At 40.9% G+C, this 18,440-nt stretch overlaps 1 protein-coding gene across 9 annotated transcripts in view; it reads left to right on the plus strand.

Moving 5' to 3' along the window:
* The window catches only part of ASAP1 (ArfGAP with SH3 domain, ankyrin repeat and PH domain 1), a 398,854-nt gene that overhangs the window by 304,008 nt on the left and 76,406 nt on the right, over positions 1-18,440 (plus strand). For all 9 annotated transcript variants that reach the window (XM_043507341.1, XM_043507340.1, XM_043507342.1 and 6 more), the window contains 3 exons: positions 669-717; positions 14,044-14,207; positions 15,850-15,983. In XM_043507341.1, the coding sequence (XP_043363276.1) occupies positions 669-717; positions 14,044-14,207; positions 15,850-15,983 (347 nt within the window). The remainder of the gene's footprint in view (positions 1-668; positions 718-14,043; positions 14,208-15,849; positions 15,984-18,440) is intronic.

The raw sequence follows: 18,440 nt of genomic DNA on the forward strand, positions 1-18,440 counted from the left end.
TATAAATCATGGACAGATCAGGGGCCTGAATTTTTGTTTTTGTCCGTGACCTGTCCATGACTTTTACCAAAAATACCCATGACTAAATCCTAGCCGTAGTCACTTGAAGTTAATTTTGATGGTGATAAAAACAATAGCATTTTCTTTGTGTCGATTTTATTTTTTCCAAACAAAATGTACCTATTTTGGGTTAATTTTGCCCTAATTTTGTCTTGTGCAACTCCTTTTACTTCAAAAGGGATTTTACAAGGCAGAATATACCCCATATAGTGTTTTTCTATGTATTCTAAAAAAAACAGGGGTGTCTGTTTTCAACAAATTGATTAAGATGTGGCATAAAATATGCTGGCTGTACAAAAAAAAAAAAAAAAAAGTGAACTTAAAGTAACTCAAAAAGTGTACTGCCTCACCTCTTTGGTATTCCATTAACTATATCTGTCACCAGACCCTCATTTGATACAAATGACTTACACTGTCAACAATTCTGTTGTTTTATTTAAAAAGTTAGTAACTGAAAATAGAGCTGTCATAGGTTTACTGACTTATGTTAACGTATGTCCTTACTTGCTGAATAGATTTTGATAACAAATGCTGTTTTGGCATCTTAAAATTAATTTCAAATCTGTCAGATGTGTTCAACATTAGAAAGATTTTTGTTTGTATTTCAGATAACAGAACATACCACTTTCAGGCAGAGGATGAACAAGAGTATATAGCGTAAGAATGTTTACACTGTCATCAAGATATTTTTAAATCTGTCTCTAGAAATATGCAAAACATGTGTCACTGGCAAAACTACTTTTGTTCAATTAGTGGAAAAACACTATATGCCTCTGTTCCCTGGATTTTTTGCTATGCTGAAAGTCGTACATGAAAACTGCTATTCATCAGAATGAAGAGTGGTAAAGGTTACAAAAGGTTTGAAGCCTACAAACTCCATGAGAAAGGGGGGAGGGGAAGAGACAGTAGAATAATTATCTGTACCCTATCATCATTTTCACAGCCGAAAAAACCATACATCTGTCACTTTAGATGTAAGAGTACGGTACTGGAAATGGGAGACAGAAAACACCTTCTCTTTGAGTCTTACTTTGGAATCTAGTCATTTACATTAGTTACTTTATTAATTCAGTTACTTGCCTCCATAGACTATTTCATTAGACTTATCCATCTACCTGCCAGTGCAGAACTCTCTAGAACTTTCTAGTGTTCTCTGATTCACATCCCTCTGTTTGTCTTTTGCGTATTGCTTTTGGTAGCTATAGGGTTTCGATAGCAGTGTGGTTGTGTAGAACAGTGGCTCTCAAACCTTTCCAGATTACTGTACCCCTTTCAGGAGTCTGATTTGTCTTGCGTAGCCCCAAGTTTCACCTCACATAAAAGCTACTTGATTAAAAATCAGACGTAAAAATGCAGAAATGTCACAGCACACTGTTACTGAAAAATTTCTTACTTTCTCATTTTTACCATATAATTATAAAATAAATCAATTGGAATATAAATATTGAACTTAATTTCAGTGTATAGTATATAAAGAAATATAAACATATCACTGTCTGTATGAAATGTAGTTTGTACTGACTTTGCTAGTGCTTTTTATGTCGCATGTTATAAAACTAGGCAAATATCTAGATGAGTTGATGAAGATCTCTTCATACCCCCAGGGGTACGTGTGTACCCCTGGTTGAGAACTGCTGCTGTAGAACATTGCACTCCACTGCCATCTGACAATTCCAGTAAGAAAGCTGCTGGTGGAATGCCCAGATTGAGGGCTGGTGCCTGCCTGCCTCCCTTCTTTCAGCTTCACTAATCCTTACCTGCTCACCTCTATTCTAGTTTAACACCAGATTGCTGCTTGTACGCTTGCTGTCTTGTATGCATTTGAGAAGCCTTTACAGCTGATTGGCAGGTGGAGAAGTAGATGACATGGGGAAGCGGTGGTTTAGGGCCCAGTCACAGACAGGGAGTGAGCAGGGAAGGAGCCTCATGTTGCACATGGAATCCTTCAAAGCTTTAGGCCAGTACTGCAGGTTGTGATAGATGACAGTTCTGTCATGTTTACAGCTGACTTTGCACATTGTCTGTTTGGGAAGCACCATGTTATTTTCCCCTCATTTGTTGGGTGAGAAGAAAATAATGCCATTTAAAATATTTAGTCAGCAATGTCCTGGATGCACAATTGATCTTGAAATATTTCCCCTAAATTAGCTTTTACTATATTTGTTTATTTGAAAGATCAAGCTATAATATATTTCATTTTCTTTATTAGTCTTTGTATTTTGAGACCCAGTCATTTAAAGTAGTTATTTGTTACTGCATATATTTTCCCCTCTGATTATTTTGTCAGACTAGTTTGAGATCCCACAATGATTTTATTTCCTGTAAGCTTCACTACGTTTTATCAAAATAAAGGAATATGGTTCAACTTCAGTAGCTGAGAGAATGAATTTGTTCTGGAGTATTTTTTTAATATTGTTGTTGCTAAACAGAACTTATTAGCCCTACAAATAGACTTGAGAAGTTTACTGGATTTAGAGGTATTAAATTGATGAAAACTAATGACATATTGCCTGTTTTGGAAATACAAACCACTAAAAACTACAACACATTCCTGTAGTTCTGCTTATTCAAGTGCTCTGAGCTTGGAAAAGTACTTATAAGTGACCCAAATAGCATCACATATGTCTGTGTAATTTTGTGGATTTGGTCGGTGATACAGCTGTTTCCAAGTCTAATGTATCTTTTTTGTGATGGGGCAACCAGATTTGCAGGCAGTGTTCAAGGTGTGGGCATACCATGGATTTATATAGTGGCATTATGATATTTTCTGTCTTATAATGAAACCCTTTCCTAATGGTTCCTAACATTCTGTTAGCTTTTTTGACTGCCACTGCACATTGAGCAGATGTTTTCAGAGAACCATCCTCGATAACGTGAAGATTTCTTTCTTCAGTGGTAACAGCTAATTTAGACACCATAGTTTTATATGCATAGTTGGGATTGTTTTCCAATGTGCATTACTTTGCACTAATCAACTGAATTTCATTTGCCATTTTGTTATCCAGTCACCCAGTTTTGTGAGATCCCTTTGTAACTCTTTGCAGTCAGGTTTGAACTTAACTATCTTGAGTAATGTTTTATCGTTTGCAAATTTTGTCACCTCACTGTTCACCCCTTTTCTTCAGATCATTTAGGAATATGTTGAACAGGACTGCTCCCAGTATAGATTCCTTGGGGACCCTGCTATTCACCTCTCTCCATTGTGAAAACTGACCATTTATTCCTGCCTTATCTTTTAACCTATTACTGACTCATGAGAGGACCTTCCCTCTTATCTTATCACTCCTTATTTCTCTTAAGAACATTTGGTGAGCTTTCTGAAAGTCCAAGACACTATATCCACTGGATCACCCTTGTCCACGTTTGCTGACACCATGAAAGAAGTCTGACACACATGATTTCACTTTACAAAGCTGCATTGAGTATTCTCCATGAGTACATCTCATAATTCTGTTCTTTACTAGTTTCAGCCAATTTACCTGGTACTGAAGTTTGGCTTACTGGCCTATAATTGCCAGTATTGCCTCTGGAGCCTTCTTAAAATTAACATTACAATTAGCTATCATCCAGTCATTTGGTAGAGAGGCTGATTTAAGTGATACCAGTTAGGAGTTCCACAATTTCATATTTGAGTTTCTTCAGAACTCTTGGGTGAATATCTGTTTAGGGTGACGATTTAATTTACCAATTTATTCCAAAACCTCCTCTATTGACATCTCAATCTGGGACAGTTCTTCAGATTTGTTACCTAAAAGGGTGGAATCTCCCTTACATCCTCTGCAGTGAAGACCAAGGCAAAGAATTCATCTAGCTTCCCTGCAATGGCATTGTCTTCCTGGAGTGCTCTTTTAGCACTTGGATCATCCAGCATCCCCACTGATTGTTTGGTAGTCTTCCTGTTAGTTTTTGCTGTTTGTTTTTGTATCTTTTGCTAGTTGCTCTTCAAATTCCTTTTTTGACCCACTATATTTATATATAAATATATATATATTATATTTTTACACTTGATTTGTCAACATTTATGCTTCTTTCTCTTTTTCTCAGTGGGATTTGACTTCCAATTGTTAAAGGATGCCTTTTTGCCTCTAACTATTTCTTTTAGTCTGTTGTTTAGTCATGGTGGCATTGCTTTTTTGGTACTCTTGTGGTTTTTGGGGGGAGGATGCTGGGGGTATACCATTAGTTTGCTCCTCTACTGTGGTGTTTTTAATTAGTCTCCCTGCAGCTTACAGGCATTTCACTCTTGTTACTGTTCCTTTTAATTTCTGTTTAACTAGCTTCCTCATTTTTGTGTGGTTCCCCTTTTAGAAGTTAAATGCTACTGTGGTGGGTTCCTTTGGTATTCCCCTCCTCCCAAGGATGTTAAATTTAATTACTTTATGGTTGGTATTACCAAGTGGTTCTTCTTCAAGTAGTGTCCCTGTGGGTGCTTCACTGTATGAGAGCTCCAATGTAGGTGTACTTGGATTGCTGTGCTGCTGATCAGAGAACTTTGTGCCCTGCCACGAGGCTAGTCAATGCATGCGGACTAACGACTGTCAGTTCCTTCTCTATCGCTCCTGGCTAGAGACAGAGCTATTATCAGTCCGTTAGCAACTATTACCTCATGCTTTCTTTGTAGCCTAGAGCCTAGTTTTTAGTAGTAGTCTAGTGTCTTCTATTTTTTTCCTTATATTCTAAAATATAGCTATACTTGTATGTAGAGAGATATAGATAGAATTTACTTTTTCTTCCCACGCTTCTTGTTGGGGACCCTTCCCCCCAAATGGGGCATGCCCGGTTCTCCAGGCTTCAAGAAGTGCCTGTCCTGCAATGAGGCTATCCTCATCGCAGACGCACTCACGGTGCATTCATTGCCTCAGGAAAGGACACGTTCAAAAGTGCACTCTTTGCCAGTAGCTTAGATCTTGGTCTCGCAAGGACAGAGAGCTAAGGCAGAAGATTATATTCATGGAGGTAGCTCTGAGACCTTCTCTGGACACACACCAACAGTCTCCACACAGACGTGAGTCTTCCCCACAGCCCTCAACATTAAAGGGCCATGGGGTGAAGAAATCAGCCTTACTCATAAGTTGAAAAAGAGAGCGGGAAGTCCCCACAGTGAGCCATGAGCTAGCCACAAACGATCCCTGTCATGCTCAGTATCCTCAGTACCATCAGCATAGAGACAGGCCAAACCTGGTATCCGTCGCTCAAGGAAAACTACGGTGGCAGGTATCATTGATGCACCCACAGACCCAATGGGCATGGGCACCAAGTCAACAGCACCTCAGGAGACGACCGGAGTAAACACTCCAAGGCATCACTGGTATGCCATGTCCCATCTGTACCGATGCCTCTTCCAGTACCTGAACAATCAGTCCAGAGAATATCTCCCCAGCCCCCCATCACCGTTCGTCGCACCGAGCCAGTCAGCACCACTGGAATTCTGGCACTCAAGGGACCTCCATTTAGCTGATGTACCAGAGTCTCTCCTTTGCACCAGACCTCTGCACCAGGTCTCCGCTTGACATGGGAGTTTTTCCCCGCTGCCTTCCCATGCTCCCCTGCTCTCCAGTGTGGACTTGGATAGCGGACCAGAGATATCTCAGTACTCCTCTCAAGCCCCCTACGGTGCCCGATAGTAGCAGGTCCTCCAGGCATATCCTTATATGTTCCCACTGCCACCATCCTGGTATGGCCATCCATGTGCACCACCACCAGACTCCATGCCACTGCCACGCCAGGGCCATACTGGTATCCCTGGGAGGCATACCATCCCCATCGCTCTCAGGCTTCTAGTCCCACCCAGAAGCCCCCAAGACACCCTTCCTCTGCTGCAATGTCCAGCACTTTGTAGCCCCCAGAAGGAATCTTGGAGGAGTGCAAGGGTGATGTCAAGGGGGGAGGCAACCCCACAAAATATATTCTCCTCCTCCCCAGATGAGGCTGTCATGCCTCCCCCACCATCCCTGGCAGATGATTTTCACCTCTTCCAGGACCTCACAAAGAGAGTGGCTGACTCTCTCCAGATATCTCTGGAGGAAGTCATGGACACACACCACAAGTTCCTGGACATCCTCCACTTCATCCTTAATAATAGTCCTCCCTATCAATGAGGCCCTTCTCGACCCACAAGAATCATATGGCAGACCTCAGCATTGGTCACAGCGACTTGCAAGCAAGCAGACAAAAAGTAGTACATCCCGGCCTACATAAAGAGTTCCTCTTCTCCCACTCTCCACCCAACTCCATCAATTCTCATGGCTGTCAACACCATATGAGGCCCACTCCCTACAATAGGGACTGGAAGCAGGAGGGTGTACTCCTTGGCCATGCTTCAGTTTCAAATTGACAACTACTAAGTGTTTACAGTGAAATGTGATTGCACAAATTACTCAAAACTGAACAATTTTATTGAGTAGCTGCCCAAGTCGCATCACAAACAATTTAAGGCCATTATCCAAGAAGGGCAGCTAGTGGTAAAGACAATGCTACAGTCTGCCCTCAATGCAGCTGATACTGCAGCCAGATCCATCTCTATGGTGGTGATGCAATGTGACTCTTGTCTCCACCTGTCAGGTTTCCTGAAGGAGGTGCAGGCAACCATTGTAGATCTTCATTTGAGGACATTAAGCTCTTTGTGAAGAAAACCAGTGCCTCCCTTCACACACTAAAGATTCTTGAACCACTCTTCATATGCTGGGCATTTACACGCTGGGACAAAAGAGAAAATTTAGTCCACAGCTCCAGAATAAACCATAAACTTTGCAGTGCCCAGCTCATTGATACTATGAGCCAGAGAGAAAGAAAACTAAATTCTCCAGACGTAAACTGTCTGGTCAGCAATGTTCCTCGTCCCAGCCTTCCACGTCTAAACACCAGTTTTGACGTGTAGGTTAAGGTGCCGATAGTCCACTCCCCACAACTGCTACAACCTACCATCACTACCTACCATTTTGTCCACCATCTGGCAGCACCATTCTGCAGCACTTGCAAGCATATGACATTGGACTTATGGGTCCTAGAGATTGTTCACCATGGGTACTCTGTCCATTTTGTCTCCCTGCCCCCTCCACAACAGCCTTTCCTGTCCCTCTTCAGGGACCCTTCTCACGAGAATTTATTACGACAAGAGGTAGACAGTCTCCTCCAGTTAGGAGCCATAGAACCAATACCTCAACATCTACAAGTCAAAGGTTCTATTCTTGGTATTTTCTAATACCCAAGAGGAAGGGGGCTGGAGATCCATATTAGACCACAGTGCACTCAACAAGTTTGTCAAAGCTGTGAAATTCAAGATGGTCACTAAGGATGATCATTCCAGCATTGGAACAGGGAGACTGATTTTAAGCCCTTGACCTCCAGGATGCATATTTTCACATCTCAGTCTTACCGACTCACAGGCAATTTCTCAGATTCACCCTGGGACAAGATCACTACCAACACAGGATAGTCCCCTTCAGGTTATCTTTGGCCCTGAGAGTATTTTCCAAGATTCTCTCAGTAGTGGCCATCTGTTTATGCTGCCAAGGGATCATGATTTACCCTTATCTGAATGATTGCCTCCTCAGAGCCTGGTCTATCCAAGAGGTTCACTGAGTCACCAAATCAAGAATGCACTTGTTTACAGAGCTGGGCTACAGATCAACGGCCAGAAATCAACCTTCACTCTAGTACAGCACCTGGAGTTTATAGGCGCCAACCTTGACCAGCACAGATTACTCTTTCTGGCTACACTTAGAGACTGTCCAAAACAGTCCACAAATATCAGCCAGACTGCCTACAACTCTTGGGGCATATGGCAGCTGGCTCAGCAGTAATATCACACGGCAGACTCCACATGCGGTGCCTTCGGATGTGATTCAGCTCGGTTTATAGACCAAAGAGAGACATTCCAGGCAGAGCCCTGTCACTGCCCACCAGGGTAAAAATCTCCTTAGACTGGTGGAAAGACCCAGCCAACATTAGCAAAGGGAACCCCTTCATGAAGAATCCTCCCTTGTTGATTCTCACCACCAACGCATCGCTCGTAGGGTGGGGCGCACATCTAAACAGCCTTACAACACAAGGGACGTGATCTTCCATGGAGATATTCCTCTACATCAACCTCCTCGAGCTAAGGGTGGTCAGGATGTCTGCGACCATTTCCTCCCACTAATCAGACGGTCACCCATGAAAGTCCTAACAGACAACATTGCCTTTATGTTCTACATAAATCGACAAGATGGAGTCCAGTCTCCCTCCCTCTGTGCAGAAGTGCTGAGACTATGAAACTGGTGTATCTCCCACGCTGTCAGCAGTCTACCTCCCAGATGCACAAAACTTGATGGCGGACAGTCTCAATTGCAAATTCCCACACAACCATGAATAGGAGCTATACCCAGTAGTGCTTCACAATCTATTCAGGAGGTGGGGGATGCTGACCACAGACTTGTTTACCTGAACCTGAACAAGAAATGTTCATGCTGCTGCTACAGAGCAGGAATAGGACAACCTACCCTTCTCCCCTCTACTTTGGAGTTCTTGTCAATGACTCTGCAGTAGAGAAAGAACTGACGGGGGTTGGCCTGCACGCACTGACTAGCCTCATGGCAGAGCACAAGGAGAGACAATGGGGGTGGGGGCACTAGCGGACACTGATACTGAAGTTCTCTGATCAGCAGCACAGGGACCCATACAGTGGAGCCCCAACACAGGGGGACTCATCTCAAAGAACCATTGTTACTGCACAAGGTGAGTAACTTCTTTGGCTATATTCACCTCCCGGATCAGATCCTGTGCTTCACTTAGAACTAAATCAAGAATTGCCTCTCCCCTTATGTATTCCAGGGATATCTGCTCCAAGAAGTACTTATTGATGCTAATTATATCTCTGCATCTGGTCCTGAGGTGACATGTAACCAGTCAATATGGGGGTAGTTGAAATCCCCTATTATTATTGAATTTTCTATTTTTTTTGCCTCTCTAATCTCTCTGACTATTTCACAGTCACAATCACCATCCTGGTCAGGTGGTTGATAGTATAGTCCTACCGCTTTATTATTGTTGTGTATTATTATTATTATTATTCAAGCATGGAATTTCTATCCATAGAGATTCTGTAATTCAGTTTGATTCATTTAAGATTTTTACTATTTTTGACTCTTTCCTTTCCTTTGTTCCCCCAATAGCGCAACCTTCTCCTCTCATTCCTATATATTTTGTACCCTGTTATTACTATGTCCTATTATCATCTTTCCACCAACTTTCTTTAATGCCTATTATATCAATAGCCTCACTTAATACCAGGCTGTCATAAATATAAAGGGAAGGGTAAACGCCTTTAAAATCCCTCCTGGCCAGAGGAAAAACCCTTTCACCTGTAAAGGGTTAAGAAGCTAGGATAACCTCCAAAATGACCTGACCAAAATGACCAATGAGGAGATAAGATACTTTCAAAAGCTGGGGGCAGGGAGAAACAAAGCCTCTCTCTGTGTGTGATGCTTTTGCCAGGAACAGAACAGGAATGGAGTCTTAGAACTTAGTAAGTAATTTAGCTAGATATGCATTAGATTCTGATTTTTTTAAATGGCTGAGAAAATAAGCTGTGCAGAGTGGAATGTAGATTCCTGTTTTTGTGTCTTTTTGTAACTTAAGGTTTTGCCTAGAAGGATTCTCTGTGTTTTGAATCTAATTACCCTGTAAGGTATTTACCATCCTGATTTTACAGAGGTGATTCTTTTTACTTCTATTAAAATTCTTCTTTTAAGAATCTGAATACTTTTTCATTGTTCTTAAGATCCAAGGGTTTGGGTCTGTGTTCACCTATGCAAATTGGTGAGGATTTTTATCGAACCTTCCCTAGGAAGGGGGGTGTAAGGTTTGGGAGGATTTTGGAGAGGGGAGACATTTCCAAAAGGGCTCTTTCCCAGTTATATTCCTGTTAGACGTTTGGTGGTGGCAGCAATAAAGTCCAAGGGCAAAAGGTAAAATAGTTTGTACCTTGGGGAAGTTTTAATCTAAGCTGGTAAAAGTAATCTTAGGAGGTTTTCATGCAGGTCCCCACATCTGTACCCTAGATTTCAGAGTGGGGAAGGAACCTTGACACAGGCAATCAAGTTCACCCATCTTAGTATTTAGACTTCTTGCATTGGTACACAGGCACTTATAAAATTTGTCAATATTTAGTTGTCTGGCTTCATATGATGTAATTGAGTGGGACTCTTCTTCATTTCAGAGTTTCTCTTCAGTTCTTATCTGTACTTTCTCAACTTATATTCTCTCATCTTTATTAGGATATAGAGTATCCCCTTGAATAAATTTTCCCCTAAGAAGCCATGTGCTTCTCTGTCCAAACCATGTGCTTCTCTGCACCTGTCTGCTTTCCCCCAACCCTTAGTTTAAAAACTCCTCTAATACCTTTTTAATTTTTCATGCCAGCAATCTGGTTCCATTTTGGTTTAAGCGGAGCCCATCCTTCCTATATTAGGATCCTCCTTTCCCAAAAGGTTCCCTAGTTCGTAATAAACCTAAATCCCTCCTCCCAATACCATCATCTCACCCATGCATTGAGACTCTGTAGTTCTGCCTGTCTTTCTGCGTATGGAACTGGAAGCATTTCTGATAATGCTACCATAGAGATCCTGGATTTTAATCTTAATTTGGCCTCCAGGACCTCTCTCCTACCTTTCCCTATGTCATTTCTACCTGCATGTTCTATGAGCACCAACTTCTCCCCAGGACTGCACATAAGTCTATCTAGATGTCTCGAGATGTCCACAACCTTCGCATTTTGCAGACAATTCACTGAGCCAGTCTCCCAATCATCACAAGCCCAACTGTTTATATTTCTAATAATTAAAACCTCCATTAGTATTACTCGTCTCTTTGTAATCACTGGGGTCCCCTCACCCGGAGAGGTATCCTCAGTGCAAGAGGATACCAGGACATTATCTGGAAGGAGGGTCCTAATTATGGGATTGTTTTCCTCTGCTCTAGATTGACGTTTTACTTCCTTGAGACTTTCATCTTCCTTAACAGCAGAAAGGCTATCAGCTTGGGGGTAGGACCATGCTACTGTGTCCCGGAAAATCTTCTCTAGGTACCTCTCTGTCTCCTTTAGCATCTCTAGTTCAGCTACTCTGGTCTAAAGAGCCAGTAGTCTGTCTCTGAAGGCCTGCACTGAATGTACAGGTATGCAGTCCTATCTGCTGCATTCAGTTCCAAAGAATGGATAGCCCCTCACTATACTGCTAGACTCCTGTCTTTATTATTTTTAGTCTCGCAGGATTTGTTTATTTTATTTTATTTTATTGTGTGGGGGGGTTATTGTACTAAGTTTAGAGTATTTTTATTAGGTGTATCTGGGTCCAACAGTTCCTCTTGCAACTCCCTTGTAAAACTTCCCTGTTCGCTAGCTCCTCTAGTTGCTTAGAAGCTGGTTTTTTAAACTCCTGCATCCGATGAAGTGAGCTGTAGCTCACGAAAGCTTATACTCAAATAAATTTGTTAGTCTCTAAGGTGCTCCAAGTACTCCTTTTCTTTTTGTTCTCCCTCAGTTAGCCCTGCCATCTTGTCAAGGGATTCTAAAGGGATTAGGAATCACAGATAGCAAACTAGAACCTCATTAGCAAGTTCTCAGCCTAGCCTAACAGGCTACTTGGCTCAGCACACAGCCCCCAAAACAGAACAATGACAGAAACCTGTGGGCAATAAGGGAGTCCTGGGAGAAAACAGAAAGCTGTCTAATATCTAGACATCTGAGGAAGAGAACACCATGGAAACCTGGAAAACTACTTAATTGAGGTGGAGATTGCAGAACCCTGGTCTGTAATACGATTGGACAACTGTGCAACCGGTTCTCATTAACACTACAAATTTATATCTGATCATCTTTGCATATTACATTGAGTCCAGTGGCTTCATACAGTGAAGCAGAAGCATTCTGTGTACTTCAAACAGAAACTGTACAAAACAACAAAGCTATAATTAAAATAGAGAGAGAACCATAGGACACCTGGTAATGTCATATTGCGTTAAAATGCCATTTTACTGTTTTGAGGATTTGGGGGAAGGGGTTGTTCTTCAGTGAATAATGTATATAATATATTTCTGCCATTTTGGAGTGTTAATGGCTAAAAGGAATAAAAAGAGAATTGTTATTGCTGTTTTTAACTGTAGTAAATAAAAGAATGTTTGCAACACTAATCAAACCTCTGGCCAGCTCACACATCCAATTTTTCATCTAATTTTCATTCCTTCTAATAGTGATTGAAAGTTGCTTTTTAAATTACTGTTGTATATCTGACATTCGATGTTAATTTCTATTTATCCTAATTGCAATTAAATTGGAACCATAATAACTGTAGATGCTGACAAGTTCTTTAAGCCAGTTGCCAATTTCTAAATGAACAGATATTTCAGCTTGTACATTACCTACATTTATCTGGATTATGCTAATATCAGAAGTCAAGAGTACTTCCTTCTCCTCCCCCCCCCACTGGTCTTCATTATCAAAATTGCAAATGACTGCCACCTAGAGTGTGTGTATATATTTTACTTTACAAATTTAGAGAATGTGTAGCACATGTACTGTTTTCTGTACACAGAACTATAGAGGGAAAATATTGGAAATGCTTACATTTTTCAGGGGTGGGAGGGGAAGGGGGCATGTTAAGCTGGCAAATTCTTTGGAAAAAAACATTTGTTCCCAGATTCATCTTTTGCGCATTAATCACAAAAGAAAAAAGTGCATATGTGAGTGCAAATACAAATTCAGGCCCTGATTCTGCAAACATTTATGATGTAACTTTATTTGCATGAGTTCCCCATTAAACTACATATGTCTCTAAAGTTACTCACATATGTTAGTATTTGCACGCTAGAGACTATGAAATTAAGTCTAAAGTTTCATCATCAATCCATTCAGTTGAAACTAGACATTACAGCACACTGCAAAAAAACAAAAAAACAAAAATCACACATTGAGTATAGAAAGTTGAAAATCTAAGCAGGAAATTGGTTAAGAGGAGCTAGAGCATTTTTAGACAGAAGTGTGCTATTTTATCTGCTTTAGCTCCAAGTAACAAACAATTACTGTAGCTGAAAGGGATTGGAGGAAAAAAAGCCTGTTTTTTGTTCTTATTTTGATTTGTTTTTTTCAGCTTGCTCATTAGATATATTAGATAGCACTTAGTATGTAGCCATTTTTTCTAAATCCCTTGTAAAATCTGTCAGTCAATGGCCCCTCTTAGTCTGGGTCTTTCACACAACAGGAAGTGAGAGAAATACACTTTTAAAAATAGGGAAATGTTGTTATATAAACCTTAAAAATCAGTGGGTAGACTCAGCACAGGTATAGTACCTGAAACAACTTTTAACTCTTTATTGATTTGTTTTAACTTGACTGCGTTGCAGGTTGATATCTGTAAGATCACGTTACCAGTTACAATCTTAATGTTGGCCACTACTGTTACTCCATTACTCTCTATTCTCATCTTTATCCTCCTTTCTAAAATCCTGTCCCATTTTTACTCCTGACCTGTCCCATCTATTTGGCCTTCATAGTCCTTGTATATGGGCTATTATAGCAAAAGACTCAGGGCCAGATTTTTTTTAAAGAATTTAGGTATCTAAAGATGCAGATAAGTGTCTAGTGATATTTTCAAAAGTGCCTAGGAACCTAAATTCCAAATCTGGCCCTTAGTCTCTTTCCACTCCCAGGCTTTAACCCACTTCAGAAACCAGGAATTACATATGATGGCACACATTGTTGCAGTACATTAATTCAAGCCCTTTTTGATGAGCAATTTAATAATCGTTTCCCCTTGTTTTACTTTGTTCCTTCTCTCATTTTTGTTTTACTTCTGCTTTTTTTTTTTCTTTCAACTTTTCAGTCTCTCTCTCAGTATGCTCCCTCCCCTCCACATATACCCTCTTCTTTCACCTGCAAACTTGCTATAGTTTATAGGTAAAGTTGTATTTGCAAAACAATCTTCATAAAAACCCTTCATTTTATACTAGATGGATATCAGTATTGACTAACAGTAAAGAAGAAGCATTAAACATGGCATTCCGTGGAGAGCAGAGCACAGGGGAAAACAGTTTAGAGGATCTAACAAAAGCCATTATTGATGATATACAGAGATTACCCGGAAATGAAGTCTGTTGTGATTGTGGATCACCAGGTATCTTAATTTACATGAATGTCACCAAATGTCTTATTTCAAGCAAAATAACATTTTTAAAAAGTTTTTAGAGTGCAGATTAACTTTCTAAGCGATATGTAGATCAGCCTTCAACCCTAGTTTAAAAGAGCAAGTGTTCTGAGTCTCATCACTGTTGTGTTGTCTGCACTCAGTTTCAGCAGTTCAAGCCCCATTGTGGGATTTGAACTGCTGATGTTGTTGCATTCTCTCCAGATCCTTATTTCAATGGAATGGAAATTGCTTAGCATCACTGTTTTTGTAAGCTACTTACTTGGAAGTGAGTGGTGATTAGGCAGTGATTAAGGAAGATGTAATCCTCCAGCAGTCTTACTCTTGGATCTCAGCTTCATAGCATGAGACTCCTGGAATTGCCAAAGATCTTAAAATTTCTGACCCTAAGGACAATGGTAATAGGGCGATGCACAAACCAGATTTGTGCCAGGAAGCAAAGACTCAGTGTAAGAATCCTTTTGGAATGATCTCTTCAGAGCAGCAGAATTACAGGTCAGTCATTTTCCCTGGTCTGAGCTTGAGGACAATTAAGAGTTATAAATCATCGTTGAGCTACTCAGTTTATAGTGCTTGATAGCTGCTGCTTTTGTATCAGAAGGGAGGTAGAATGGAGGACTGGGGAAGACAGAAGAATAATGTCTCTGGCAGGTAGCTGATACCAATATTATACTGAAATACTAGTAGCTACATTCTACAATGATGGGTACATTAGAAATGCTTAGTTGATAGATATGTAAGTAGAATATTGCAACCATAGAAAAATACAGCTTTTCAAATACTGAAAGACGATAAATAGTTTGTAGTTTATAATTTAAATCTCTTGAAATCTGGGGAAACATTTTTTATTAACCTTTGCCACCTTGATTATAATGAAGTCCCAAGCATCTGTCCTCTTTTTTCTTGCTTTAAACTATTGACTCAAGACTTCAGGTAGTGGGCACTTAATTATCCCTCTGGTCAAGGAAGACTGAATGAGGCTCATTTTGAACCACTTGTCTTTCTTGTCTAATCTGCCCATGTTATTGCTGTTAAGTTTTCCAAGAAATAAAAAACCTCTCACGGACTGAACATGATCATTTTGCAACATACATGATGTGAGAACTATTTGGGTATTTAACGTAGGGATGCTAACATGGCAGTGCAGAGCACTATTACTGGGCCAACCCTAGGGTTTAAAGTTTACCTCTGTGGATGTCCATTCCATCTATAGTGAAATGTTTCTTAATTGAATCTTTATGAAAAAATGCACTTAGAGCATTAAAAATGAAGGCCAAAATGAATAAATTTGGTGGGCCGGCATTACATTTAGGTGTCTAAATATGTGTTTAGGCACCTGGGTTTGAAAATTTTGCCCTAGATGTTTCTAGATAGGTGGATTTTTAGGAATATACAAACTTAATTCTATTAATGGAAAAATGCATTTTATTAACTTTTTGGTTCAGTTTGGTGATGAAGTTTGAAAAAAGCATCAGATATTCATAATTAAGTTGCTTTTGTTAACCCCCTAAGAGGAACATCATTTTCATTGAGGAATATTGTTTTTTACAGAAAATAACTTTCACTCTTTCTAATATTTGCTAAGTATTTTGTTTCTCAAACTCTTCTACAGATCCAACTTGGCTGTCAACAAACCTGGGCATTTTAACCTGTATAGAGTGTTCTGGAATACATAGGGAAATGGGTGTTCATATTTCTCGAATCCAGTCTTTGGAACTAGACAAATTAGGAACGTCTGAACTCTTGGTGAGTCTCTGTAGTTTGTATATCTTCAGTCAGATACTCTGCATATAAAGGATACTTCCAGGTATAGAATAATGTACTGTTACTTATTTTTTAAAGGACATATTTTATAGAAAAAAGTATATTCACATTTTGCTAGTACTGTGGAGAAGGATTTATCTTGTACTACTTATACTTTTGTCCATTTACCAATTTTATTTTCTTAGTGAATCAAGTTTTTCCCTAATGATGTATTATTAACTGCTGCTGTCAGTACAAGTATACTTCGAATATTACCTTTTGATCCTGAATCAAAAGCCACTGGCAAAATCCTTGCACGATAAGAGAAAGGAAGCTAATTGCAATCAACAAGAGAGTTCAGAATGTTGCCATTAAATTGCATTGGATGAAACTGTAATTTGAAGGGAAAGATCCTGCACTGATGTTAAGAGATACTGTGAACTGGATGTGGGAGAAGACAAAAGTGAAGTTTGACATGTTTCAAACAAAATATGTTTGACCTAGAAAAAGATTTGTTTTGCATAGGAAATCGTGAAAACTTTGTGGGGGGTGGGGAGAACATGTAAAAATTATTAGGATTTAAGGAGCAGGTAATTCTGAAGTTCTCTGAATGATGGTCCCTATGTGTATTCAACTCGAGGTGTGCATGCACACCATGTGCCTGAGACCAGAAGATTTTTCATTAGCAGTGTTCATTGGTCCATACCTGCACCCTCTGCCTCCTTGTGCTCTGAACTGAGTGCATAAATGGTGGTGCTGACTGACCGTCTCTCCAGTTCCTTTTTACCACCCCTTGTCTGAGATGGAACCTCTCCAAGTGTCTAAAACTTTGCTAACGTTCCTGCTTCAAATTTCAGGTTTTTCTAAATAGTTTACCATTCTCTAGTTATTTAGTTTTTAGTATTTAGCTATATATTGTTAGTAGGAGTTTTACCCCTCATTTGGGGTACTTAGTATGCCCGAGATCCCCAGTTTCAAGTCCTGTGTAGCCTGCTCCTGGGTCTTCCTGGTTAGTGACTTCCACGCTTGTTTTTATTTCCTTATCCTCTCCAAGTGCATCATCTGTCATTCATTTCCTCTCTGAACCCAGCAATATCGAACATTGCAATTCAGAAGATTCCTGGTGGAACTCCCCCTGATGACCCAGTTCAACCTTGGGTCATCAGATCCCTCTGTGCATTGGCCAGAGTCACTGTATCGTGCCCATCCAGCCACAGTGCTCCCAGACTCCAGATCATCAGAGGGAAGTGCTACAGACTGTAAGAGGCAGAGCAGGTGGGAGCACTCTCTCAAAAACCTAGAGAAATCCCCTCCCAAGTCATGATCCAAGAAGTGGGCTTCTTTCCCTGCTGCCTCCAAGTCTGGTGAGACTCTGCACCCTGCTATAGGTGTGTCAGGAGCTCACAGAAAGCATAGGCCTGTCTTGTCAGTGCTGAGAACCAAGAGTGCCCTGAAACTATCAACTGCTGAAGGGGCCTGGACCAACTCCAGCACGGGTGAGGGAAAGAAGGCAGCCACTCACAAGGCTGGTATCATCCCACAGCAAGAAGAAGGATTCAGCAGTACCAGCTCTCACTGCCTGATCTAAATTAGCATCATTGGCTCTGCCAAGAGGTAGAAGCCCTTCCTGTTCCCCGTCCTCAAGGACTGGATGTACTGTGCTCAATGACCTGGCTTAATATTCTGATCTGGGGTCACTAATCCCTCAGAGCCGATAATCACCAGAGAATTGCTCACACCGCTGAACATTTGCTAGTACCTGTGGTCCGTTAGTGCAATCTGAGGACTTATATTCTTCCGGAAAGTTTGAGACTGAGACAGTAGGTCCACTGACAGTAACAAGAGACAAGATTAACCCCAACAGAGGTTCCAGAGGCTCTTGAGCACCCACCCAATCCCACAGGACGCTGCCCAGCTCAGGACCAGTGGTATCCTTCCCCATAACACCACCTGCTTACCCATATGGTCCTTTACATTGAGATCCATATCTAAGACCTCCTGGGTACGGAGAATCAGACAGAAGTCACCTCATAAGGAAGAACCCCAGCCCACTGAGGAACACTATGTGGAGGAGGAGCAACTTGAACCAAAGATCTACTCTCCCCAGCAGCATTTTTGTTTTCATCTCCTGATAAGGCGATTGCACCTCCCTCGCCATCACCATGCGGTGACTATAAGCAGTTCCAAGATCTGAGGAGAATTGCAGATGCACTATAGATTCCCCTGGAAAAAGTTCAGGATACTACTTGTAAGTTGTTAGATATCCTCCAGAGTGCAGCCCTAGCAAGATTGCACTTACAATCAACAGGGCCATATTAGAGCTGGCCAGAAAAGGTCTAGCACAACCCAGTCACTTGTGCCCCCCACTCTGAAAAGAATGGAGAAGCCATGATCGATGAGGGTCAGGTGATAGCTAGATCGTTCCTTCAAGCTTCGCTAGATGCAGTAGACATCACTTCT

The sequence above is a fragment of the Dermochelys coriacea genome, chromosome 2 (assembly GCF_009764565.3).
Source record: "Dermochelys coriacea isolate rDerCor1 chromosome 2, rDerCor1.pri.v4, whole genome shotgun sequence".
Taxonomy (NCBI): Eukaryota; Metazoa; Chordata; order Testudines; family Dermochelyidae; genus Dermochelys; species Dermochelys coriacea.